This window comes from Mobula hypostoma, chromosome 11 (genome assembly GCF_963921235.1).
Source record: "Mobula hypostoma chromosome 11, sMobHyp1.1, whole genome shotgun sequence".
NCBI classification, from domain to species: domain Eukaryota; kingdom Metazoa; phylum Chordata; class Chondrichthyes; order Myliobatiformes; family Myliobatidae; genus Mobula; species Mobula hypostoma.
Window position 1 is genome coordinate 2,578,537 of NC_086107.1, and position 27,390 is coordinate 2,605,926.

At 44.4% G+C, this 27,390-nt stretch overlaps 1 protein-coding gene across 5 annotated transcripts in view; it reads left to right on the forward strand.

Moving 5' to 3' along the window:
• Window positions 1-27,390, forward strand: part of usp47 (ubiquitin specific peptidase 47) — a 227,780-nt gene that overhangs the window by 119,858 nt on the left and 80,532 nt on the right. For all 5 annotated transcript variants that reach the window (XM_063061574.1, XM_063061573.1, XM_063061576.1 and 2 more), the window contains 9 exons: window positions 497-592; window positions 969-1,121; window positions 2,525-2,692; window positions 8,806-8,937; window positions 10,881-10,957; window positions 20,239-20,294; window positions 21,815-21,927; window positions 22,974-23,078; window positions 23,676-23,883. In XM_063061574.1, coding sequence (XP_062917644.1) covers window positions 497-592; window positions 969-1,121; window positions 2,525-2,692; window positions 8,806-8,937; window positions 10,881-10,957; window positions 20,239-20,294; window positions 21,815-21,927; window positions 22,974-23,078; window positions 23,676-23,883 — 1,108 coding nt within the window. The remainder of the gene's footprint in view (window positions 1-496; window positions 593-968; window positions 1,122-2,524; window positions 2,693-8,805; window positions 8,938-10,880; window positions 10,958-20,238; window positions 20,295-21,814; window positions 21,928-22,973; window positions 23,079-23,675; window positions 23,884-27,390) is intronic.

A 27,390-nucleotide genomic window follows, 5' to 3' on the forward strand; every position in this document is an offset into this window, starting at 1 on the left:
CCCATTCGTCCCACAATCTCTTTGACCCTCTATAGTCAGGCAGGAGGTACTGTAGCATTAGGACAAGGACTGTTGGGTTGGGAATCAGCTTCTTCCCCCAGGCTGTGAGACTACTGAACTCCCTGCCACCACCCAGGTCTCATCATGTACGAAGTGCCAGTAGCATTTTACTGTTTACTTTCCAGCTTGTGTTGTAAATAGAACTGATACTAAATATCAGTCTTCTGGAATACTATATATTTTGTTACTTGCTAGTTGTGGTAATTTTTGTGTTTTGTGTCAGTTCTATGTACTGTGTTGTGCACCTTGATCCAGAGAAACATTGCTTTGTTTGGTAGTATACATGTATGACAGTAAACTTGACCTTGAGTCACATTATTGAAACAAGCTGTGTACACTGTCTTTTCCCTTTAACATTGCTGAAGGAATGCGTGATTGGAAGTCTGTTAGCTGTTAGTGTGCTGAAGTGTTTTTTTTGCCTGTTCTGGTATTCCAGGAAGAAGCTTTGCAAGCGTTTGTCCAGCCTGAGACCCTGGATGGCCCCAACCAATACTTCTGTGAGCGCTGTAAGAAAAAATGTGATGCCCGCAAGGTAAATTATTTCAGGTGGTACAAATCTGTCGGTGTACTTACCTGTTGAGGCTCTCTATTGTTTGGGATTGACCATAGATATTGCGTCCTAGCTGTCTACACAGGCCGGTATGCAAGCTAGGGCAGTACTGTACGGAGAGCAAGCTGTTGCCCATGCAGCAGGATCCCTCTCTCCACACAGTTAATGAACCTAAAGGCATTGCAGAAGGCTGTACCCACTCATGGGAAAGCCTTTTGGAGTAAACCCTGTGGAAAAATCCAGAGCTGGAGCCTCTAAGACAGTTCTTCTTTGAGTTCATTGCTGACTGACAACTCCTGCGATGCCACTGGTGCCAGATGTTTAATCTGATTTGCAATCTTGTTTTGTTTCCTTGTAGGGATTGAAGTTCCTTCATTTCCCGTATCTACTGACACTGCAGCTGAAGCGGTTTGATTTTGACTACACCACCATGCACAGAATAAAGCTGAACGATCGGATGACGTTTCCAGCTGAGTTGGACATGAGTCCTTTCATAGACTTTGAAGAAGAAGTAAGTTCAACGCCACTTCAGCTCCACTGATGAGATGCAGCAGAATGGATTTCCAAGATTCAAGATTATTTGATGTCATTTCCAGTCTGAGTCTAAAGGAGAACAAAATAATTGTTACTCTGGATCTGATGCAGCCCCAAAAAAAGTTCGAAGTTAATTTATTAGCATAGTACCTATGTGACTGTATACAACCCTGAGATTAGTTTTCATGCTATCATACTCAGTAAATCCAAGAACCATAATAGAATAAAAGACCACTGAGTTCTTAATAAAAAACACAATAATAAAAAAAAACACACAATAAATGTAAATACACGAGATTGCTTTCTTACTGCTTGGGGAAAGTAACTGTTTTTGAGTCTGGTGGTCTTGGCGTGTATGCACTGTAGCCTCCTCCCTAATGGGAGTAGGACAAACTGTTCATGAGCAGGGTGGGTGAGATTCAGCTGCCATTCACAGCAATGGGAGAAACATGAGAAAAAAAGTCTTTTCTTCAGGGTAGGGAACTCCAGAACTTGGGGGCTTAGGTTTAGGATGAGGAAAAGATTTAAAAGGAGCCTGAAGGACAACTTCAGGAAGAGGATGGTGAGTATATGGAATGAGGATGTGGTTGAGGCAGGTACAATGAGAAGCACTTGGATGGGTACATGGAGGGGAGGGGCTAAGAGGGATATGGGTCATAGACAGGGAATTAGGACTAGCTGGGTGGACCCTGTGGTGTATTGGCATAGAACAGTATAACACAGTACAGGCCCTTTGCCCGATGAATGCTGACCTAGCAATGAGTAACAAAGACTCACCAGTTTGTGTATTTAAAAAAAAAACTGACATTCCCCCTATGCTAGCCTCCAGTTACCTTAAATTAATACTCCCTTGTATAGCCATTTCTGCCCTGGAAAGAAGCCTCTGGCTGTGCACTCTATTGATTACCTCTTAACATATGAGGAGCTCTGGGCCTGTACTGTCTGAAATTTAGAAGAATTGGGGTGGGGTATCTCATGGAAACCTATTAAATATTGAAAGGCTTACATAGAGGATGTGGAGAGGATGTTTCCTATAGTGGGAGAGTCTTCGAGCAGGGGGCACAGCCTAGAATAGAACAATGTCCCTTTAGAACAGAGATAAAGAGGAATTTCTTTAACCAGAGGGTTGTGAATCTATGGAATTCATTGCCACAGACAGCTATGGAGCCCAAGTTATTTAAAGCAGAGGTTGATGGGTTCTTGATTAGTCATGAGGAGAAGGCAAGAGACTGGGTTGAGACGGATAATAAATCAGCCATGATGGAATGGGAGAGCAGACTCGATGGGCCAGATAGCCTAATTCTGCTCCTAAATCATATGGTCCAGTCAAAGATGCTGCCTGACTCTGTGTGATCTATCTAGGACGTTTTGCTTTCACAGAAATCTCCTCAGACTGAGAGCTGCACAGATAGTGGTGCTGAAAATGAAGGGAGTTGTCACAGTGATCAGTTGAGCAATGACTTCTCCAACGACGATGTTGTGGACGAAGGCATCTGCCTGGACAATAGCGGCACTAGCGATAAAACTTCAAAAGCAGGCAACGAAAAGGTATATGGTATGATCAGTGAATTTGTTCTGGGGTCTATTACGATATACATGAAATTTCTGTTCTTTCTAAATGTGTTGGGGAAATGGCTGAGAGATAGCAGATGGGGTTTAATCCAGATAAACATAAGCTGCTGCGTTTGCAATGTGAAGGTCAGAACTCTTCATTTTCTAAAAATTACTTTTTCTTCTGTCAGTAAAATTTTACTGATCTTCCTGTCAAAGTCTTTAAGCCTTATGCCTTCACACTGTTTAGAAAGCACTTTGTTTTCCTGTGAATATCCTTCCATGTACTTAAGTGAATTGTATCTGCTACCATTTTGTCCAGTCTACCAATGTTTCCCTGTAATTGAATGTTTCCATCTGCACTGTCTTAACTGCTGTCTGAGGAAGGACCTAAATCTGCCTCAATTTGCTTACTGTCACAACAGATTTACAGGAATCACACAGGCTCTCCACTGTGGTTTAAAGCACTAAGACACTGTTGATGACTGGCAGCTCAGTAATAATGCCATCATCCCCTCAGTGTTATTCAAAACCTGAACCTCTGCCTCCCTCTGCACCTGGATCCGTAACTTCCTTATCAGGAGACAGCAGACGACAGATCAGTGATTAATGCCATCTTCTCACTGACAATCAACGCAAGCACATCTCAAGGGTGCATGCTTAGCTCTACTGTCTACAGTCATGATTGTGTGGCAAAAATACCAGGTGACACTGCTGGATTCTGATGTCTTAATCTAAGGTTCTTTCAGAAGTCAGGAAAGAGGCACAAAGCTGGTTGCTTCACGGTCGTTTTATGAAGCATTAATACAACAGAGAAATTGAAACAAACTGATAGAGATGTACTGAGCTGGGAACTAAGATGCCACTAATATTGTGGTGCAGCACTCTTATACCCATAGATACGGAAAATTCCATTCACATTTGTAGATAAGAATTGACCAATGAGCTACCCCCTATTCAAATAATGGAGTACCAAGAGAAGCTTCCAGAATCATACCAGTATAGCCATGAGGGGAGGCATTGAGCAACTGCATATGCATACTGTGACCACTTGGAAACATACTAGGCAGTTCCTTGTATATAATATAGTATAAAATACAAGCAGGCAGTTAATTAAACTGGAAGAAACTAACAGTTAAGCAGTCTAAGAATCTAAGATCCAACACACCACAGTTGGTAAAATCTGCAATGCCAGAGAGACGGCAGACAGGAATGAGATAAATTGGCTGGGTGATACATAAATGATATACTTCTATATAAGTGCCAGGAAAACCAAGAAATTCATTATGGTCTTCTGGAAGGAGAAGTCAGGAGAACACACACCATTCCTTATTGAGGGGTTCATAGTGGTCAGGGTGAGCAGCTTCAAGTTCTTGGGTGTCAACATCTGAGGATATATCTTGGGCCCAACACAATGGTACAGTCACAAAGAAGCCACGCTAGCAGCTGTACTTTGCTAGGAGATTTAGTATGTCACCAGATTACTGTGGAGAAGGTTGTGACTGGTTGCATCCCAGCCTGGTACGGAAGCTGTAATGCATTGGATCGCAAGAGCTGCAGAGGGTTGCAGACTTAGCGAGCTCCATCACAGGTGTAGTCCGCCCTGTCATAGAAGATGTCTTCAAAAGGCAGTGCTTGAAGAAGGCTGCATTCATCCCTAAAGACCCTCAATAACTGAGACAGGGCATTTTCTCATTGCTACCATCAAGGTACAGGAGTCTAAGACCCACACTTTGTCATGTAAACCTGATTCTGATCTCTTCAACACTGTTTCTATTGCTACAACATCACTCTTGTAGTTTGGTGGGTGACCAGTATTGCAGTCTAACCAGTGTTTCATTCAGCTGCTGCATTGTTTTGGTACTTGAATGAATATTTCACAATGATTATACATAGCTACTGCTACCAGAATTCCAAGGTTCGTACCATTATTTGTAAAACTATGTGTAAATTCAGCCAGCTCCATCATTGACACTGGACTCCCCACCACTGAGGACGTCTTCAATAGGCAATGCCTGAAGAAGGCAGCATCCATCAATATAGACCCCCACCAGCCAGTATGTGCCCTCTTTTCATTACTATCATCAGAAGAAGGAACAAGAGCCTGAAGAGAGAGACGCAATATTTGGGAACAGCTTCTTCCCATCCATCATCGGATTTCTGAATGGACTATGAACACTACCTCACTTTTTGCTTTCTTATTGCATTACTTATTTTTTTCTTACTTATTGTAACTTAGAGTAATTTTTTTTTAAATTTTATTTTTATTTGGATAAGGAATTCACAATTATGTACTTTATTCACACATATAACCGTTTCCATTTTTTTATATGTATAAAACTACAATTATTTATACATTCTTAAGTATACATTGAGATGATATAAAAGGAAAATAAACATTTAAATAGATAATTATGTACTGTGGTAAATCTAACCTATTAGGCTAAGTAATGAAATTAGTTGTTAAGAAAAATGGTAATAATAGTTTCCATACAACCCTTCTGGACCATTTCCACTGGTCCAAAATGTTGCATACAAACCTATATACCAACCATTGTAGGTGTTTATATCCCAATTTGTTCGTGCTTGTTCCTGCCCGCAGACATAATTATCCAATCCCTATGTACTTATTTACTTAATTTTTTCATTTTTTTTTTATCTCTTTCCCAAATCTTTCCCTTTACTTGTGTTAATTCTCTATTTTCCAAAAAAAAACAAACATTTAGACTAGGGGTGCTTACGTTAGCAATATTACTGTGTTGATGAGAAGAGCAATATAAATCATTAGGAGAGTCATCTAAAGTCTGCTCGCATTGGGGTTATATATTCAATCCATTTATTCCAGATTTGATAAAATGTTTCTTTTTGAGTTCTCAGGGAGTAAGTCAACTTTTCCATTTTAAATATTTCCAAGATAATTTCGTACCAATCTTCTAATGTAGGTGGTATTGGATTTAGCCATTTTCTAGTGATTGATTTCTTACTTGCCGCTGAGAGGGCCTGCAGCAACTTTATATCTTCCTTCTGTTCAAGGAACAATACATGCCCCAAATAGAGCATCTCAAAGTTCAGAGGTATCTGGGACCTAAGTACCTTAACTAATGTTCTATGAATACCTTCCCAAAATAGACTTAATTTAGGGCAATCCCAGAAAATATGAAAATGATTTGCCTCCTTGGAGCCGCACCTTCTCCAACACATCACATTTGTATCTTTATATTTTTCCTGATATGGGGTCTTGAAGTATCTTATAATGTTTTTCCAACAATGTTCTCTCCAAATCAAAGAATTAGTCGAGGACCATTGAAAGCTGCAGATTTTCCCCCAAGCCTCCTGTGAAAGTACCAACCCCGCTTCTTTCTCCCACTTCTCTTTAATATATAGTGTATTTACATTTTTAGCATGGGAGAGTGCATTATATAGGCGAGAAACTGATTTACTAGGTATTGAACTGCAAGCCGAATTCAGAATCTTGAAAAATTCTAATTCTACTGTTGATAGGTCTGTATATCTACAACTCTGGTTAACATAGTTTCGTATTTGAAGGTACCTAAAAAAGTCATTATGTTCTTGGCCATGTTTGTCCTGCAGGATTTGGAAACTTTGTAATACTCTTTTATCTATAAATGAGAGGTAGGTTGTAAGACCTTTCTTTATCCATAGCTCAAATCTTTTATCTCCTCTGTTGGGAAGGAATTCGGTATCATATGCACACCATCTAAAGAGTTTTAACATGTTATTAATTCCACATGAATTAACCACCTTCTGCCATACTTTTAATGTAAGATTTATCCAAGCATTATTAAATTTTTCCAACTGGGCCATCAATCCTTTGTCAGCTATTGAGGCCTGAAGAGGAAAACTGTCAACTAATCCAAATTCTATTTCCTTCCATCTAGCCTTATATTCCCTATTACACCAATATAACAGAGGGGTTATCTGTGAGGCATAAAAATAATTTCTCAGGCAAGGAAGAACCATACCTCCTCCTTCCTTCCCTAACTGTAAGGTGTTATATCGAATTCTAGGTTTCCTTCCTTGCCAAATGAAGCGGGAAATCCATTTGTCCCATTCCCTGAATTGATTATCATCCACCTCCACTGGTAAAGTACGGAAAAGATATAATAACCGAGGAAGAATATTCATTTTTATAGTATTTATCCTTGAATTTAAACTTAAAAAGGGGATAAGATTCCATCTATGCATATCTGCTTTTATCTCTGAGATTAATGGCCCATAATTTACCTGTGACAGTGTTGAAAGATCCTTCGGCAGGGTTATTCCTAAATATTTTAATGATTTAGCTTCCCACTTAAGATCGTATGTATCCTGCAATTTTTTGGATGGTGTATAATTTAGGGACATAACCTGCGTTTTCTTTACATTTATTTTATAACCTGATATTTTCCCAAAGTCATCCAACAGTGTAAACAATCCTATAAATGATTTTTCTGGTTCACTCAGATAGACCAAAACATCATCTGCGAATAACACCACTTTCTGTTCAATCCCTGCCACCTTGATTAGAGTAATTTTTTAATGTTTTGTGCTGTACTGCTGCCGCAAAAGAACAAATTTCATGACATACAGTATGACAATAAGACATAGAAACAGAATTAGTCTGTTTGGCCCATCGTGTCTGCTCCATCATTCCATTGTTGCTGATTGATCATCCTTCACATTCCTATTCTTCTGCTTTCTCCCCATAATTTTTGGCTTCCTTATTAATGAACAACCTTTCAACCTCCATTTTAAATACGCCCATTGACTTGGCCTCCACAGCTGTCTATGGTAATGAATTCCACAGATTCACCAGCCTTTGGCTAACAAAATTCCTCCTCATCTCTGTTCTAAAGGGCAACTTTATATACTGAAGATATGCCCTCCAGTGCTATACTTCCCCACTTTAGAAAACATCCTCTTCACATCCAATCAATCTTGGCCTTTCGATAATTGATAGGTTTTAGAAAGATTGATATATCATCGATAATAAAGCTGATTTTGATTCTGCTCACAGATTTATTGTAGCAGTTCACTCAGCCTTGGTTTTGAAATTGTATTAAGATCAGTTCAGTATTTTTTTAAGCATTAAAGAATTTTCACAAAGTAAGTAAGATGGACCCTGAAACCTGTGGTAGAAGGGTTGGTAACCAGGCAAGGTCCATCACCTTGTTGTGGTGGAGAGGCTTGTGAGTTCCTGAGATCCCTCATGTGGTGCCATCTGGAACTCAACTCCTGATCGGGTCAGCCATGGCAATAGGGTCAAGGTGGAGGTTCCGGTCAAAGAGCGATCCAACCAAGACCTCAGCGGTGGAGCTGATGGAAGCTGATACATCACAACTATGGTGAAGGGTCCCCAGTCATCATGCACTCATGGCACTGCACCCTGACCCCAACCTGTCAATGACTGTGTGTATCAGGCCTGTTAAACAATTTCATGCACAGACATTCTCCATTAAGGGGTGTACACCTCCCTAGCCTTTTAAGGTGTTTGGCAGAAGTATGGGAATAGATGGTGTGGGTGTGATGATTATTTTACTTTGTGCTCGAGTTTGGAATGTTTTGTGTGAAGAGATTTTGGGGAAGTGCAGGCAACTGGAACTAAATGGTTTGTTCTTTCTAAGAGCCAGCACAGGCAATGCCTTTTTTCTGTGCTGTTGTATCACTCACTGATGCAGTGAAAGTCAGAATCTGATTTAATATCATTGGCCTATGTCCTGAAATAGGTTGTTTTGTGGCAGCAGTACATTACAATACATAATAAAAAAAATCTATAAATTACAATAATAAATATAAATGCAAAAAGAGAGCAAAATAAGAGTGTGATGTTCATGGGTTCATTGTCCATTCCGAAATCTGATGGCAGAGGGGAAGAAGCTGTTCCTGAAATATTGAATGTGTGTCTTCAGGCTGTTGTACCTCCTCCCTGATGGTAGCAATAGGTGATGGGGGCCCATAATAATGGATGCCTCTTTTTAGAGGCATCACCTTCTGAAGATGTACTGTATGCTGGGGAGGCTAGTGTCCATGATGGAACTGGCTGATTTTATAACTTTCTGCCTGTTTATAACTCTGGGTATTTAAGGTTACTCCCTGTGCTATTCTTTCAGAGTGGCTGGATTTATGAACTCTTCTCGGTGATGGTTCATTCGGGCAGTGCTGCAGGTGGACATTACTACGCCTGTATTAAATCATTCAGTGACGGGCAATGGTACAGTTTCAACGATCAGCATGTGAGCAGGGTAAGCAAGCATAGTATGCCATATACACAGGAATGCAGCAAAACTCCGTCTGATTTACAAACGCCCTACTTATAAAACCACTGTCATTCCTGTTCTCTCCGAATTATAATCTAACCGCTGCTTCCCCACCCTCTCTGTATGCTGCTTGTTAGCTATCAACCATATCCGTCGGTCTGGACTCACTCCCTTTCTTTGTAATCTCCTCACCAAGATGTGAGTACTTTTCCATTTCTGGCACATCAGATAGTCCTGGTTTTGACAGCTTTGCCACCGATGGAACTGCTTGTAGCTGCCCTTGTCCTAGGCTCTGAAATTCCCTTACTAAACCTTCCTCCTTTTCCAGTGGAGCTTTTGACTGCGATGTACTCTAATGCAGCTACGTGACAGATTCTGTTTTGAATTTTACCCCAGTGAAGCACCTTAGAGCATTGTGCTGTATTAAAAGTCCTGGTGCCAGTGTTGTTGATTAAGATGATAGCTGCTTCTTTAAAAGCGAACCTCGTCAAAGCTTCTGTAGAGAATCAAGATGCTGAGAAGGCTGGCATTTATTGCCCATCCATAGTAGTTCATGAGGTGGTGGCATTAAGACATTGATTCGAGACTTTTGATGATGATGCTTGTTGGATCCTGATGTTTTTAATCCAAGATTCTGTCAGAAGTCAGGGAAGAAGCTCAAAACTTGTTGCTGCGCTATCATTTCGAACAAAGAGAAATTGAAATGAACAGTGATAGAGGTCTATTCGTGAAGGGAGAAGCAAAAAAACTAAGATGGTGCTGCCTTATGGTTAGCTATTGTTATACCCAGCGATAAGGTAAATTTCATTCACATTCAACCATTGAGATAGCTCTTATTCAAGTCATGCAACACCAAGAGAAGCTTCCAGAATCATAGCAATGTAGCCTCTGGGGACACAATGAACAACTGCATATACATACTATGACTAGGAGGAAGCATACTATACAGTTACTTTTATGTAAGTAATTATATAACCTACAAGCAGACAATTAATCATTAAACTGCAATGAAAATAACAAGTAGTCTAAGAATTTAACAGTCGGATCTAATCTGCTCCTACAGTGCTTGAGAGTGTTGGATGCTGATGGTTGTGGGTTTGGGAGTCATTGGGATATCCTAGGGTAAGTGTCTGCAGTACATTCAGTAGGTGGTGCACACTGTGCCAGGGTTGGAAGGGAACAAACTCTGAGGTTGTTAGCTGGTACCAAATATATTTGCTTCTTACCTTGGTGTTTAGAATTCATTCTACAAAAGAAAACAGTGAAATACAGGAAAATATTGCTGTGTTTGTGAATATCTAGATGGGGCCATTTTAAGAGAAATATAAGAAATGGGTCGCCTCGGTAGACTGGAGGTTAGTGTGACGCTATTATAGCTCAGGGCGTTGGAGTTCTAGTTCAATTCTGGCGTCCTCTGTAAGGAGTTTGTACGTCCTCCCCAGTATGCATGGGTTTACTCTCGATGATCTGGTTCCATCACACATTACAAAGATCTATCAAATAGTAGGTTCATTGGTCATTGTAAATTGTCCTGTGATTAGGCTAGGGTTAAATCGGTGGGTTGCTGGGCCAAAAGAACCTTTAAATTAATGTATCTCTAAATTAATAAAATTAAAATTGAACTTAGTACCTTGTCCATGTTCTGACATTCATTAAGGTCATGGTTAATTGTTTACCATAATGTCATTTTCTTGAACTAACCCTTCAATATTTTACGCTCTATCACAGTGTAACTGGACTTCACCTGGTGGAGTTATAGTTGTTAAAATAAGTTAATAATTGCATGTAACTATTTCATCAAAGATTTCTTAAAAATGTTTTAAAATTGTTCAATTAAAGCAGTTTCCAGAAGCAAGTGGTAACATTGAATACATAGATTTCAGGGTTACTTCAATTGGATGTAATTATATATCTTTTTTCCTTTTTAGATCACTCAGGATGATATCAGGAAAACGTATGGTGGCTCTGCAGTGACCAGAGGTTACTACTCAAGCGCCCTTGCTAGGTGACTACTTGGCACTCACTAATATTATTTACTGTGTATCCTTGGTTATAGCTTTCAACAGCAGAAGGATCAGTAGAAATGTCTGAACACCATTTCAACAGTCAGAGTAAATTTGTATTCATATACAACACTGAGATTATTTTTTCTTGTGGGATTTCACAGTAGAACTACACACCAACAACAACTGGCAAACAACCAATGTGCAAAAGGAGATGAATTGCACAAATACAAAAAAAATACTGCAAACATGAGTTGTAGAGTCCTTGGAAGTGTATCCATAGGTTGTGGAATCCGTTTAGAGTTGAGGTTTTCTCTTCCTCTCTTTGTAATGTAGATCCAAGTATTTAATAAAATCAGGTATGTTAGTGTTCAGCATGTGTTCATCTAAGCACTCTAATACAGAACTGGAAGAGCACCACACTGCCTGTAAACTGAGATGCTAAGGGGTCCTGCCTGCCCCCCATTTGGATGTAAAAGGTACGACAGTGCTTTTGAAGAACAAAGAGGTTTTCCATTCCCCAGTTAATTTTTAAGCGGCAGACCACAGAACCAAAAGAATTTTTCCTACAAGAGATTCTGCAGATGCTGGAAACCCAGAGCAACACACACACAAAATGCTGGAGGAACTCAGCGGGTCAGGCAGAACCTATGGAGGGGAATAAAACTGTCGATGTTTCGGGCTGAGTCTTCAGAACTTCAGGAGATGAAGTGTCTTGGCCCAAAATGTGAACTGTTTATTCATTTCCATAGATGCTGCCTGACCTGTTGAGTTCCTCTGGCATTTTGTTTATTTTTCCTGTTTTTTTTTGTTTGTAGCTCATTTCTGTGCTCAGATTAATTGCCACTTGCCTTCAGTGGGACATGGATGTACAGGTGAATTGATATACGGCAAATGAAAGTTAGTTTGGAAGTGGTTATATTTGGCTGTCACAGTGGGTAGCAGTTAGCATGACAATATTGCAGCTCAGGGCATCTGAGTTCTGGGTTCAAATCCCACCACTGCCGGGAACGAGTTTGCGTCCGTGAACTGCGAGCGTTTCTTCCCACAGTTCAAAGACATAATGGTTAGTAGGTTAATTGGTCATTGGAAATTGTCCTGTGATTGGGTTAGTGTTAAATAGGTGTGTTCCTGGCCAATGTGGCTCGTTGGGCCGCACTGTAACTCTAAATAAACAAAAAATAAGTTGATGGAAGGTACAGGTTTAAAGGGAGTGTTGGGAAAGTTTCGAGATGCGAAGTGAGTGTTGAGAGAGTCCGGGGGATGCCAAGGGAGTGCCGGCAGAGTCCAGGGGATGCCAAGGGAGTGTCGGGAAAGTCCAGGGGATGCCAAGGGAGCAAGGGAGTGCCGGGAGGGTCCGGGGGATGCCGAGGGAGTGCCGGGAGGGTCCGAGGGATGCCAAGGGAGTGCCGGGAGGGTCCGGGGGATGCCAGGGGAGTGCCGGGAGGGTCCGGGGGATGCCAAGGGAGCGCCGGGAGGGTCCGAGGGATGCCAAGGGAGTGCCAGGAGGGTCCGAGGGATGCCAAGGGAGTGCCGGGAGGGTCCGGGGGATGCCAAGGGAGTGCCGGGAGGGTCCGGGGGATGCCAAGGGAGCGCCGGGAGGGTCCGAGGGATGCCAAGGGAGCAAGGGAGTGCCGGGAGGGTCCGGGGGATGCCAAGGGAGTGCCGGGAGGGTCCGGGGGATGCCAAGGGAGCAAGGGAGGGTCCGAGGGATGCCAAGGGAGCAAGGGAGTGCCGGGAGGGTCCGGGGGATGCCGAGGGAGTGCCGGGAGGGTCCGAGGGATGCCAAGGGAGCAAAGGTGTGCCGGGAAGGTCCAGGGGATGCCAAAGGAGCGCTGGGAGCGTCCGGGGGATGCCAAGGGAGCGCCGGGAGCGTCCAGGGGATGCCAAGGGAGCACCAGGAGGGTTCGGGGGGGATGCCAAGGGAGTGCTAGTAGAGTCCGGGGGATGCCAAGGGAGTGCCGGGAGGGTCCAGGGGATGCCAAGGGAGCGCCGGGAGGGTCCGGGGGATTCCAAGGGAGCGCCGGGAGGGTCCGGGGGATGCCAAAGCAGTGCCAGTAGAGTCCAGGGGATGCCAAGGGAGTGCCGGGAGGGTCCAGGGGATGCCAAGGGAGTGCTGGGAGGGTCCGGGGGATGCCAAGGGAGTGCCGGGAGGGTCCAGGGGATGCCAAGGGAGTGCTGGGAGGGTCCGGGGGATGCCAAGGCAGCGCCGGGAGGGTCTGGGGGATGCCAAGGGAGCGCTGGGAGGGTCCAGGGGATGCCAAGGGAGTGCCATTAGAGTCCGGGTGATGCCAAGGGAGTGCCAGTAGAGTCCGGGGGATGCCAAGGGAGCAAGGGAGTAGTGGGAGGGTCCAGGGATGCCAAGGGAGTGCCGGGAGGGTCCAGGGGATGCCAAGGGAGCAAGGGAGTAGTGGGAGGGTCTGGGGGATGCCAAGGGAGTGCCAGTAGAGTCCGGGGGATGCCAAGGGAGCGCTGGGAGTGTCCGGGGGATGCTAAGGGAGCACCGGAAGGGTCCGGGGGATGCCAAGGGAGTGCCCAGGGGATGCCAAGGGAGCAAGGGTGTGCCGGGAAGGTCCAGGGGATGCCAAAGGAGCGCTGGGAGCGTCCGAGGGATGCCAAGGGAGTGCCGGGAGCGTCCAGGGGATGCCAAGGGAGCACCAGGAGGGTTCGGGGGGATGCCAAGGGAGTGCTAGTAGAGTCCGGGGGATGCCAAGGGAGTGCCGGGAGGGTCCAGGGGATGCCAAGGGAGTGCCGGGAGGGTCCAGGGGATGCCAAGGGAGTGCTGGGAGGGTCCGGGGGATGCCAAGGGAGTGCCGGGAGGGTCCAGGGGATGCCAAGGGAGTGCTGGGAGGGTCCGGGGGATGCCAAGGCAGCGCCGGGAGGGTCTGGGGGATGCCAAGGGAGCGCTGGGAGGGTCCAGGGGATGCCAAGGGAGTGCCAGTAGAGTCCGGGGGATGCCAAGGGAGCGCCGGGAGGGTCCGGAGGATGCCAAAGGAGCAAGGGAGTAGTGGGAGGGTCCAGGGATGCCAAGGGAGTGCCGGGAGGGTCCGGGGGATGCCAAGGGAGCAAGGGAGTAGTGGGAGGGTCTGGGGGATGCCAAGGGAGTGCCAGTAGAGTCCGGGGGATGCCAAGGGAGCGCTGGGAGTGTCCGGGGGATGCTAAGGGAGCACCGGAAGGGTCCGGGGGATGCCAAGGGAGTGCCCAGGGGATGTCAAGGGAGCGCCCAGGGGATGTCAAGGGAGCAAGGGTGTGCCGGGAAGGTCCAGGGGATGCCAAAGGAGCGCTGGGAGCGTCCGGGGGATGCCAGGGGAGCGCCGGGAGCGTCCAGGGGATGCCAAGGGAGCACCAGGAGGGTTCGGGGGGATGCCAAGGGAGTGCTAGTAGAGTCCGGGGGATGCCAAGGGAGTGCCGGGAGGGTCCAGGGGATGCCAAAGGAGCGCCGGGAGGGTCCGGGGGATTCCAAGGGAGCGCCGGGAGGGTCCGGGGGATGCCAAAGGAGTGCCAGTAGAGTCCGGGGGATGCCAAGGGAGTGCCGGGAGGGTCCAGGGGATGCCAAGGGAGTGCCGGGAGGGTCCGGGGGATGCCAAGGGAGTGCCGGGAGGGTCCGGGGGATGCCAAGGGAGTGCCGGGAGGGTCCGGGGGATGCCAAGGCAGCGCCGGGAGGGTCCGGGGGATGCCAAGGCAGCGCCGGGAGGGTCCGGGGGATGCCAAGGGAGCACTGGGAGGGTCCAGGGGATGCCAAGGGAGTGCCATTAGAGTCCGGGTGATGCCAAGGGAGTGCCAGTAGAGTCCGGGGGATGCCAAGGGAGCGCCGGGAGGGTCCGGAGGATGCCAAAGGAGCAAGGGAGTAGTGGGAGGGTCTAGGGATGCCAAGGGAGTGCCGGGAGGGTCCGGGGGATGCCAAGGGAGCAAGGGAGTAGTGGGAGGGTCTGGGGGATGCCAAGGGAGTGCCAGTAGAGTCCGGGGGATGCCAAGGGAGCGCTGGGAGTGTCCGGGGGATGCTAAGGGAGCACCGGAAGGGTCCGGGGGATGCCAAGGGAGTGCCCAGGGGATGCCAAGGGAGCAAGGGTGTGCCGGGAAGGTCCAGGGGATGCCAAAGGAGTGCCGGGAGCGTCCGGGGGATGCCAAGGGAGCGCCGGGAGCGTCCAGGGGATGCCAAGGGAGCGCCGGGAGGGTCCGGGGGTTTCCAAGGGAGCGCCGGGAGGATCCGGGGGATGCCAAAGGAGTGCCAGTAGAGTCCGGGGGATGCCAAGGGAGTGCCGGGAGGGTCCGGGGGATGCCAAGGGAGCGCCGGGAGGGTCTTGGGGATGCCAAGGGAGCGCTGGGAGGGTCCGGGGGATGCCAAGGGAGTGCCATTAGAGTCCGGGTGATGCCAAGGGAGTGCCAGTAGAGTCCGGGGGATGCCAAGGGAGCACCGGGAGGGTCCGGAGGATGCCAAAGGAGCAAGGGAGTAGTGGGAGGGTCCAGGGATGCCAAGGGAGTGCCAGTAGAATCCGGGGGATGCCAAGGAAGTGCGGGGAGGGTCTGGGAGAAGCAAAGGCACACAGATTTGGAGGTAGGGTGCTATTTTAATCTGTTAATGAATATCATCCTTTTTGAATCAAAAGATGGAATGCAAAATGAAGGAGGTGAAGCTGGGAATTTACACAACCTGTTCATGTAATGTTCTCGATATTTATTGCTTAGTTATTTAATATTATTATTTCTTCTTTCTTTTTGTATTTGCACATTTTTGTCTTTTGCACACCGGTTGTACACCCAGTGGGCGCGGCCTTTCATTGATTCTATTATGGTGATGGGATTTATTGAGAGTGCCCACTAGAAAATGCGTGTCATGGTTGTAAATGGTGATGATGTATGTACTTTGATTATGAATTTACTTTGAACTTTGGGGAAATAAAAATAACAATGTGTTGTTTCTGGTGGTATGAATGGGGATAATCAGTCCATGGGGAGTTCATACCCAACCCTCCACCTTTCACAGCTGGGTTTGGGACTGTCCATGGGGAGTTTATACCCGTTCCTCCTCCTTTCACAGCCGGGTTTGGGACTGTCCATGGGGAGTTCATACCCAACCCTCTTCCTTTCACAGCCGGGTTTGGGACTGTCCATGGGGAGTTCATACCCAAACCTCCCCTTTTCAGGGGTGGGTTTGGGACTGTCCAGGGTGGAGTTCAATTAATTTAGTAATTTCTTTTTTTGTTTTCACATGTACGGAAATACAGTGGAGAAATGTTATGTGCTATTCTGGCAAATCATTCCAAACATGGTTGCAGTGAAGTCATCCAAAGGGGAAGCTATAACGGAAGCACATTATAGTGCTATATTTACAGAGAAATGCATTGCAAGTTGACAGTAAGGTATAAGGGCAGTGATGAAAGATGGAGTGCATTCTTTACTCAACACTCAAATATTCTGACCAATGAAGGAAAGGGTGCCATACACCTGATTTATTGATTTAGTGATGCAGTGCAGTGTAGGCTTTTCTGGCTAAAGCCTCAGCTGCCCCAGCAACCCCACAACCCCAATTAAATCGAACTTGATCACAGGACAGTTTACAATGACCAATTAACCTACCCAGTATGTCCTTGGATTGTGGGAGGAAAGTGAAGCATCCAGGGAGAATCCACATATTCCATGGGGAGGACGTTCAGAGAATCCTTATAGAACGATGGTGGAATTGAACAGCAAACTCCTGAACACCTGAGCTGTTGTAGCGTCGCGCTAACCCCACCTTATCTACTCGTGTGGCCAGCTGACGTCTATGCTTCCTCCAATCAAACACGGTTTGATTCCAGAGCTGTTACCCTGCCCTTCCAAGTTCAAAGTAAATTTATTATCAAAGTACGGATATGTTACCATATACTACATTCAGGTTTATCTTCATGCAGGCATTTGCAGATTAAAAAAAAGAAATATTTTAAGGTGACTGGAGGAAAGTATTGAGATGTCAGGGGTAGTTTTTTTTACACGGGAATAGTGGGCGTGTGAAACTCTAGCAAAGGTGATGGTAGAGGCAGGTACATTTAAGGGCATTTGAGAGATTTTTAGATAGACACATGGATGATAAGAAAATGGAGGGTTATATAGGAGGGAACTGTGATTGATCTTAGAGTAGGTTAAAAAACTCAGCACAATATAATGGGCTGAAAGGCCTGTGCTGGGCTGTTCTCTATTTCTAGCGGCCCTCTATCCACTCTCATCTCTGTTTTATTGTTTGCATACTTAAAAAGCTTTTAATATCCACTTTATATTGTTTGCTAGCTTGTTTCATATTTCCTCTTTTCTCCCCCGAATGATCCTTTTTGGTGCATCCTGTAGGTGTTTAAAAGCTTCCCAATCCTCAATTTTCCCGTTAATTTTTGATTTGTATGCCCTCTCCTTTGCTCTTACATTAGCTTTGAATTGCCTTGTCAGCCATGGTGGTACTACTTGGCTACGCGTATTTCTTCATTTTTTGAGTGCATCTATCCTGCACATTCCTTAATTTTCCCAGAAATGCACGCCAGTGCTGCTCTTTATACTTTAATACTTTATACTTTATTGTCGCCAAACAATTGATACTAGAACGTACAATCATCACAGCGATATTTGATTCTGCGCTTTCTGCTCCCTGGATTACAAATATTAAATATTAAAAATAGTAAATATTAGTAAATATTAAAAATTTAAATTATAAATCATAAATAGAAAATAGAAGAATGGAAAGTAAGGCAGTGCAAAAAAACCGAAAGGCAGGTCCGGATATTTGGAGGGTACGGCCCAGATCCGGGTCAGCATCCGTTCAGCAGTCTTAACACAGTTGGAAAGAAGCTGTTCCAAATCTGGCCGTACGAGTGTTCAAGCTCTTGAGTCTTCTCCTGGAGGGAAGAGGGACAAAAAGTGTGTTGGCTGGGTGGGTAGTGTCCTTGATTATCCTGGCAGCACTGCTCCGACAGTGTGCGGTGTAAAGTGAATCCACAGACGGAAGATTGGTTTGTGTGATGTGCTGCGCCGTGTTCACGATCTTCTGCAGCTTCTTTCGGTCTTGGACAGGACAACTTCCATATCAGGTTGTGATGCACCCTAGAAGAATGCTTTCTACGGTGCATCTATAAAAATTAGTGAGGGTTTTAGGGGACAGGCCAATTTCTTTAGTTTTCTCAGGAAGTAAAGGTGCTGGTGGGCCTTGGCAGTGAACTCTGCTTGGTTGGACCAAGTCAGGTCATTTGTGATGTTGACCCTGAGGAACTTAAAGCTTTTGACCTGTTCCACTTGCGCACCACCGATGTAAATTGGGTCATGCGGTCCGCTACTCCTTCTGAAGTCAACAACCAATTCCTTCGTCTTGCTGACGTTGAGGGTTAGGTTATTGTCTTCGCACCATGCCACCAGGTTCTTAATTTCCTCTCTGTACTCAAACTCATCTTTACCCGAGATGCAGCCTACAATTGTTGTGTCATCAGCAAACTTATATATTGAGTTTGATGGAAACTTGGCTACACAATCATGGGTGTACAATGAGTACAGCAGGGGGCTGAGTACACAGCCTTGTGGGGCACCAGTGCTCAGAGTGATTGTAGAGGAGAGCTTGTCCCCTATTTTTACAGCCTGGGTCCTGTCTGTGAGGAAGTTGAAGATCCAGCTGCAGATCTGAGTGCTAAGGCCCAGGTTCTGGAGCTTAGGAATCAGTTTATTTGGAATGATTGTATTAAAGGCAGAGCTGTAGTCAATGAAAAGGAGCCTTGCGTATGCGTCTTTATTCTCCAGGTGTTCTAAGGAGGAATGTAGGGCTCTGCTGTGATCCCTGCCAGCAATTCCTTCCAATTTACTTTGGCCATCTCCTCTCTCATACTACAATCATTTCCTGTACTCCACTGAAGTACTGCTTCATTAGACTTTACTTTCTCCCTTTCACATTTCAAGTTGAACTCAATCATATTGTGATCACTGCCTCCTAAGATTTCTTTTACCTTAAGCTCCCAAATCACCTTCGGTTCACTACATAACACCCAATCCAGAATAGTTGATCCCCTAGCAATCTCAACGAAAAACTGCTCTGAAAAGCCATCTCATAGGCATTCAACAAACTTGCTCTCTTGAGATCCATTTCCAACCTGATTTTCCCAGTTGACCTGTATGTTGAAATCTCCCATGACTATCATAACATTGCCCTTCTGACACACCTTTTCTATTTCCTGTTGTGATCTATGGTCCACAACCAGCTACAGTTGGGAGGTCTGTATGTAACTGCCATCAGGGTTCTTTTACCTTTGCAGTTTCTTAACTCAACCCACAAGGATTCAACATCTTCTGATCCTATGTCACATCTTTCTACTGATTTGATGCCATTCTTTACCAGCAGAGCCACACCACCCCCTCTGCCTACCTTCCTATCCCTCCAATACAATATGTAACCTTGGATATTCAGCTCCCAACAATAACCATCCTTCAGCCACGATTCAGTGATGGCCACAATTTTATACCTGACAATCTCTTGTAGTGCAACAAGATCATCCACCTTACTTCTTATACTCCATGCGTTGAGATATAACACTCAATTAAACGGAGTTCCTTAATTTTTTTTTAAGGCCAGAATATCTAACTCTACTTTAGTGATTTCTATCACTTTCTAAGTATTTGAGGTAGATTCTCTGATTTCACTAATATTGGAAAGTGGGCACCTTGGTAGCGTGGTAGTTAGCATGATGCTATTACAACTTGAGTGCCAGAGTTCAGAGTTCAATTCTGGCGTCCTTTGTCAGCAAGTTTGTATGTCCTTCCCATATGCGCGTGGATTTTCTCTGGGTGCCCCAGTTTCTTTCCACAGTCCAAAGATGTACCAGTTAGTAGGTTAATTGGTCATTGTAAATTGTCCTGTGACTATGCTGGGATTAATCAGTGGGTTGCTGAGCTGTGCAGCTTGTTGGGCTAGTAGGGCTTGTTCCCCACTCTATCTCTAAATAAAATAAAATAAAAACCCCTGTTCAGTTTGAATCACTAAAACCTTGCCACACTGTGAAGATATGAGCAGCTGCAGTAATATAGTTGTGTTAATGGCATCATTCATTTGTGGAGAAAACAAGTGTTACTGCACTGTACAATGTGTGCCTACGTTTTCCTATTTATTGTGGTATTCCGCTGTGGCAGTTGTAAGGAATTCAGTAAGAGCCAGAGCAAGTGTGCATTTGCTATGTGTATGAATATTTCATAGGGGATCAGGTTCGAAGTTATCTGCTATCTAATATAGCAAGTTCTGAGCTGAGAATAGTGTTGCTAACAGCTGAACTTTCTCTCTCACCAGCTCGACCAATGCGTACATGTTAATTTACAGACAAAAGGAGTCCACAAGGAATGCAAGTGAGTGAATTTACTTTACCACATTTACCAAAAAGTTTCAACACAACACAGCATTACTCCTCTTGCTGTTTGCTGCAGGAATATTCTTTAATATTTTTCCCTTTTACTGCACAAGTTTAACCTTTGCCCACTTTTGTGTTGCCCATGATTCCTTGCCTTCTTCATTCAGTCATTTGTCAACTTCTAAAAATGGAGATATGAACCAGGATACTCTGGACTTATGGCTGAAATGGACAGAGATTTGATTGAATTGTGCAGTGAAAGGGTATCTTTCAGTTAGTATTGAATGTAATTCAGCCTTTCTGATATTAAGTCTTAAGAAGAAGGAGGTTTATTATCACTGTCATATTGTAGAGAAATTTGTTTTATGGTAGCAGTACAGTTCAATATATATACAAATTACTATAAGCATTTAAAAGTAGTGTGCGAAATCAAAAAGTGAGGTCATGTTCCTAGTCCGTTCAGAAATCTGATGAACCCAGGCAACCATCTTGGGTGGAGCAGGAGATTTCTTGGATCAATATTGCCATGCACCAACAGGAAAACATCTGGTCACTGATGTTGCTTTGTGAGTTTGTTGTTTGCACATTGGGTACTGTACTTCCTGTTTTACAAGTCTCTGGGCTTTAAAAAGGGTCTTACAAGGCTGTGAAGTTTATTGGCACTTTAATGTTTTGCAGAGTGATCGTTTCCTCGGCAATGCTTGTGCATCTGTGGCCACATAAAGTCATGCCTCGCCATAAAGCTGTTGGTCACCGAGATACACATTTAATGTGATGCATTTGTCCCAACCTCAGATGCTCTTCTGTTAAACTCTCTGTCTATTCCTTAAAGCTGCTGCAAAACAACAAATTTCAAGACGTATGTCAGTGATAATAAGCTTGATTCTGATTACAGACCAATTCCATAAATTTCAAGGTTAAGACCATAAAGACCAACGTTGAAATGTCCTTTCTCTACACCGTAGATGTGACTCTGGAGTTTGTCAATTTCTAGTATTTTGAGAGTTTTTTTCCCTTAAGGATTTCTAACACGTGAATCTTCTCTGATATTTCCCTCCAAAGTAAATCTTTCCAAGAAATTCTGCTCTTCACGTTGTTGGGTGTGTATTTTGTTGTCCTTGGCATTTTCTGGGCATGGCCATTGTAAAATGGCTGTTTAGACCAATACAGTGACTGTTCCAAACATTTAAGCTAACAAAATATATATATGGCCTACCCACAGATTACCAAACAAATTTGTCACCATGCCAGAGGAGGTCACGATAGACATGTGCCCAAAAACACTTCCAAGGTTCAGTGCGGTCCCTTTATCAGCAACTAGTGTTTGCTTTATCCATCCAAGGGTCCATCCGCTCACTTCCTGCTTTTCCACACTCCTGTAATTTTAGTGAGTAACGCCTTAAAAACTTTAATTACTGTTGCATGATGGCCCATAATGCAAGCTCGCAAGAAGAACATCTTGAATGTTTAGCTATTTTTCCTGTGTGAGTACAGAGCATAACTTTCCTTCTTTGGTAGAGTTCTTGGAAGTGCATGACTTTCCAAAGCACATTGAACATCTGGTCCAGAAGGAGAAAGAATCAGAAGAACAAGAAAAAAGGCAGAAGGAAATTGAACGCAACACTTGCAAGGTATTATACTTAGTCACGCTTTAACATCTTTATTTTGGAGATAGTTTTTGTTTTCGATAAACTACGTGGATGGGAGAGATATGAAGGGCTATGGTTGTCATGTGGGTTGATGGGAGAGGAAGAATAATAGTTTGTTGTGGACTAGATGGGCCAAAGGGCCTGTTTCTGTGCTGTAGTGCTCTGACTATTATAAAGACAGCAGCTTTTTGCTAAATATAAAAGGAAGAACAGAACCCTTGTAACAGTTCCTGGGTTCTGTTGGTGTATTTCAAGCTCTGAGACCCAAGTTAAATATAGCGATGAGCTTAATGTGGTGAAAATCAGCACATATGAGGGAGAAACAGGCAGCTGTGGGATGAGAGAGGAGAACTGGTGTACAGATGAGAACTTGGCAAGGTTTATAGGGTGGGTGAGTTTTGACATTGGTAGCACCACCCATGGCAAAAAAAAATCCCATTCCAGATGCACCTTCTTTCTGAAAGATTAGTATTATGTCATTTGTACATTAAAACATGCAGTGAAATGAGATTTTTGCATCAACAAGCATGTGATGGGAGTAGACCGGAAGTATCACCACACTTCTGGTGTCAACACAACTTGCCCACAACTAGCTAGTTATAACCTGAACATCTTTGAACTGAGAGAGGAGATTTAAATCGGTCACAGGGAGAATGTACAAACGTCTTACAGACAGCAGCAGGAAACAACACTCTTTCAACCCAACAAACCCTCGCTACCCAGTTAAATCCATGTGACAAATTTTCCATAAGTCTTTGGTGTATATTAATGGGAGAATGTACAAATTCATTATAGAGAGCAGTGGGAATTGAACCTCAGGCTGTAGCAGTGCTTAGCTAACCATTACGCAACCATGGCATCCTAAGGTTTTGAGAATCTTAGCTCGGCATTGTCCGAATAAAAATACATTCACTTGTTGGGAGGCAAACCTGTTGCCATGCAGTATTTCTTTAAAAAAATAAATAAATAAAAATAAAGAACAACTTTCATCAATTGTCTTAATGGCTTGTGTAATTCTTCTGCCACAGATTAAGCTATTTTGCATGCACCCCGTGCGGCAGGTAATGATGGAGAACAAACTGGAGGTCCACAAAGACAAATCGTTACGGGAGGCTGTGGAGATTGCATGCAAGGTATGAACACACGGAAAGAGCTTAATTTAAGTACTCTTCCATCAGAGAGTGGCTGTCTTCCTTTCAAAGCAGAATAACCAAAATCTATTTTCATTTACAGAAAATTGCTTGATTTTCTTGTACCTGAAACACAGCTGGCATGTTTGTGGAGAATGCATAAGACACAGGAGTGAATTAGGCCATTCGGTCCATTAAATCTTCTCTGCCAACTTATTATCCCTCTCAACTCCATTCTCCTGCCTTCTCCCCGTAACCTTTGATGCCCTAATGAATCAAGAACCTATCAAACCCTGCTTTAAATATACCCAATAACTTAGCCTCCTCGGCCATCTACAGATTCACCACCCTCTGGCAAAAAAATTTCCTCCTCACCTCTGTTATAATTGGATGAACCTCTATTCTGAGGTCCTAGACTCCCTCACTATAGGAAACATTCACTTTCTCTCAGTTAGTCAATATTCAGTAGGTTTTAATACTCCTTCGCCTGCCAAACATACTTCTAAACTCCAATGAGTTCATACTCTGGAGTTTATGCCACAGTTAAAAATGCTTTACCAGTAAATGATAACTTTTATCTCTCTGCCTTTTTTTTTGAAGCTTATGGGCCTAAAAGATGTACTTCCGTTGGATTGCTGCCGGCTGGTCAAGTACGATGAGTTCCATGATTACTTGGAGCGTTCATACGAGGGTGAGGAGGATACTCCTATGGGCCTACTCCTGGGCGGAGTCAAGTCCTCTTATATGTTTGACTTGCTGCTGGAAACGAAGCAACCTGATCAGATTTTCCAACCGTACAAGTCAGGAGGTGAGTTTCTCGTATTGGTGCCAAGAAAGCAATGCAGTTGTTTTAATTTCCAAATGGCTGCATAGAAATAACTTGTATTGAAATTTCATTTTCGTTTTGGAATGCTCTCCTGATAAACTGCTTCAAAAGGTTAGCAGCTGCAGCAATTAAGCACCCCTTCAATCTTGCCTGAATGAGCAGCCTACTTTACGTCTGAAACCTCCTGGTGAAGTTTTGCTGCTTCAATTGTAGAAGCCGGTTTTCAAAATCCTTTCATCTCGTGGAGCAATAATCATCACCCCATAGTCCAGAATCAGGTTTATCGTCATGAACTTGTAGGACGACAAATATGTTGTTTTGCAGCACCCACCTTTTTATTCCGTCATTTTTCCTCCTTCCTTTCCAATCCTGATGAAGAGTCTCAGCCTGAAGCATCAACTATTTATTCATTTCCATAGATGCTGCCTGACCTGCTGAGTTCCTCCAGCATTTGTGTTTGTTGCTCTAGATTTCCAGCAACTGAAGAATCTCTTGTTTATGATGGGTGATTTGTTGTTTTGCAGCATTAGTATAGTACACTGTGCAGTGTACAGTAGAATTTCTATATAAAAATATTGCCCAATAAAAAGGGAATGACGGGGTAATATTTGGAAGTTACCCTCGATGGTAGGGTGGCATGCCCCCTTGATGGAGCTGACTGAGTCTACAGCCCTCTGCAGCTTTTTGCAATACTGTGCATACCAGACAGTGATGCAAGCAGTCAGACTGCTCTCTACAGTACATCTATAGAAATTTTCCAGTGCCTTTGGTGACATAGTTAACCTGCTCAAATGATACTTCTCTTGAGCTATCTCTAATTCTTGCCAAGTATGTTAATCCATTCTGATCATGTCTTTAACCTGGAATATTGACCCTGTTTCTGTTACCACATATGCTGCCTGACTTGCTGAGCACTTGTGGGACTCTGTCTTTGCTTTGTCTTTCCAGTATCTGCAGTATTTTGCCTTGCTCTGTTCAATCTGTGTTCTCTGGTTGCAGACTACTCCTGCCGGTGGGAGTGGTTTCTTATTCTCCCTGCTGCAAAGTTCATTTTGAACACCTAAAAAGAGGGCATCCCAGTGTCTTCAGCTGCTGAAGTCTGTTATCCATAGGGCCATTTCAATAAATCTTCTCCAAAACCATTGAAATTAGGTACCCTGAAAAAGGGTCCATAAACTCAATAATCCCTGTAATAACCTTCTCCACTTCAAAGTCAATTTATGATCAAAATACACCATATATTACCCTGAATTCATTATTCAAGAAAGAAAGAAGCACAAAACTTGTCTCTTCACAATCGTTTTATGAAGCACTAATAAAGCAGAGAGTTGGAAGCAGACAGTAACAGGGAAGGGAAAAAAGAAGTTAAAGATTAACGATGGTGAGCTTGCGTGTTCAGCTCTTTTTATACCCATAGATAAGACACATTCCATTCATATTTGAAGGTAAGAGTAACCAGTTAGGTAGCCCCTATTCAAGTAATACAATACCAGAGAAGCTTCCAGAATAATACAACCCCCCCCTCAACATCCTATCCCCTTTCCCTTTTCTCATCTTATCTCCTTGCCCACCCTTCTGGTGCTCCTCCCCCCTTTTCATTCTTCCATGGCCTTCTATCCTCTTCTATCAGACTCCTCTTTTCCAGCCCTGTATCTCCTTCACCAATCAAATTCCCAGCTCTTTACTTCACCCCTCCCCCTTCAGGTTTCGCATTTCATCTTGTGTTTCTCTCCGCCCCCCCCCCACCTTTTAAATCTACTCCTCAGCCTTTTCTCCAGTCCTGCCGAAGGGCATTGGCCCGAAATGCCTTTTCCATAGATGCTGCCTGGCCTGCTGAGTTTCTCCAGCGTTTTGTGTGTGATGCTTGCATTTCCAGCATCTGTAGGTTTTCTCTTGTTTCTGATTCTATATTTCAATTATCTTATAATTGTGTCCCCTCGTATTAACCATTTCCATTTGATCAAAGCCTCTAATCATTTTGTACACCTCTATTAAGATGCCTCTCATCCTCAGTTGCTTCAAAGAGGAAAAACCTATCTTACTCAGTCTTTCTTCATAATACTTGCCCTCTGAACCAGGCAGCATCCTGGTCAATCTCTGCATACACTCTAAACCAGGGGTCCCCAACCCGGGGTCCACGATCCCCTTGCTGAATGGTATTGATCCATGGCATAAAAAAAGCATTAGGAACCCCTGCTATAAATCTTCCACATCCACTTGTCACCAGGGCAGTATTTGGCACTCTGAAGGACGATGCAAATCCTCAAATTAGCTAAAGCTGGAGTCCATGCTTGATTTATTACAGGGTTTGTTTATCAGCTACCCAGTGTACTTGTGCAATCAGTCTTCACGTGGGCATTGACGTGAGCCAAGATTTCATTCTGCAAGTGACTGAACCCACATCAGGCCAATGTGCTGAGATTGGAATCTCTTTCTGTACACCATGAGAAAATCAGACGGTGACTTTGCTTTGGAAACACGGCTCAGGATGGCATGGCATGTTTCCAGATCACCTGGTTTCAATGTAATTCCATCCACTTAATGCAAATCATTGTGTACGTTCCCGTCAGGAGCCTAGAACCCTGATACAACAAAACTTTAGTGTATCAACATCAACTCTGTGAAGGATTTTGTCAAAGTCTTGCTGCATAAGGTCACATGACAAACATAGGGTTAGGGGAGGAACTCGCCCTGCATCTGAGAGGGGACCACTTTGTTCCCTCCTTATGTCAGATTGAACATGAAGCACATTTGTAATACTCCTTTTGTAAAATGTGATCTGGAGGCATTTCCTTAAGGTTGTCATAGCCGGAGGTGGGGAGGCAGTGGGGATAAGCTCCCACTATCTATTAAATGCTCCTTATGGCATGTGTCTCAAATATCTTCTGAAAGCCAAGTCTAGCTCCTGGCCTTCACCTGTGGCTTAGCTCCTGAGCCCAGCGGAACAGTTTCTACTGACAGGAGAAAAGAGGAAAGGCAGGCTGCTGGCACTTCGGGCAGATGGGGCTTATCAGCCATGGTTGGCAGCTCATCTAGGAGAAAGAAGAATCTGATCTCAAACCTCCACCGACTTGTGGCTATACCCTGTCATGAGGAAAGCTTTGGGAGTAAACCCCAGGGGAAAATCTGGAGCTGGAGGCCCTAAGGCAGTCCTACATTGAGTTCAACGCTGACTGGCAACTCCTGTGATACCGCTGGTGCCAAACTATATTGGTCTCTATTGTTCCTTTGCATTCATCAGCTGCATGGAGAGGGGGAGCCTGCTGCAGGGCAACAGCTTGCTGTCCATATCATACTGACCTGGCTTGGTATGACAGCTAGGACGCGATATCCATGATCGACCACAGAGTACTTATTCACTCCACAGTAGAGCCATTCTTCTATTCCCACTAATTCCAGGACAAATCCAACAAGTCTGAGCCAATGAAGAGATTCTACTTTAGGTCCTCCACCCACCTTCTCCCCAGTCCTATTGAAGTGTCTCGACTC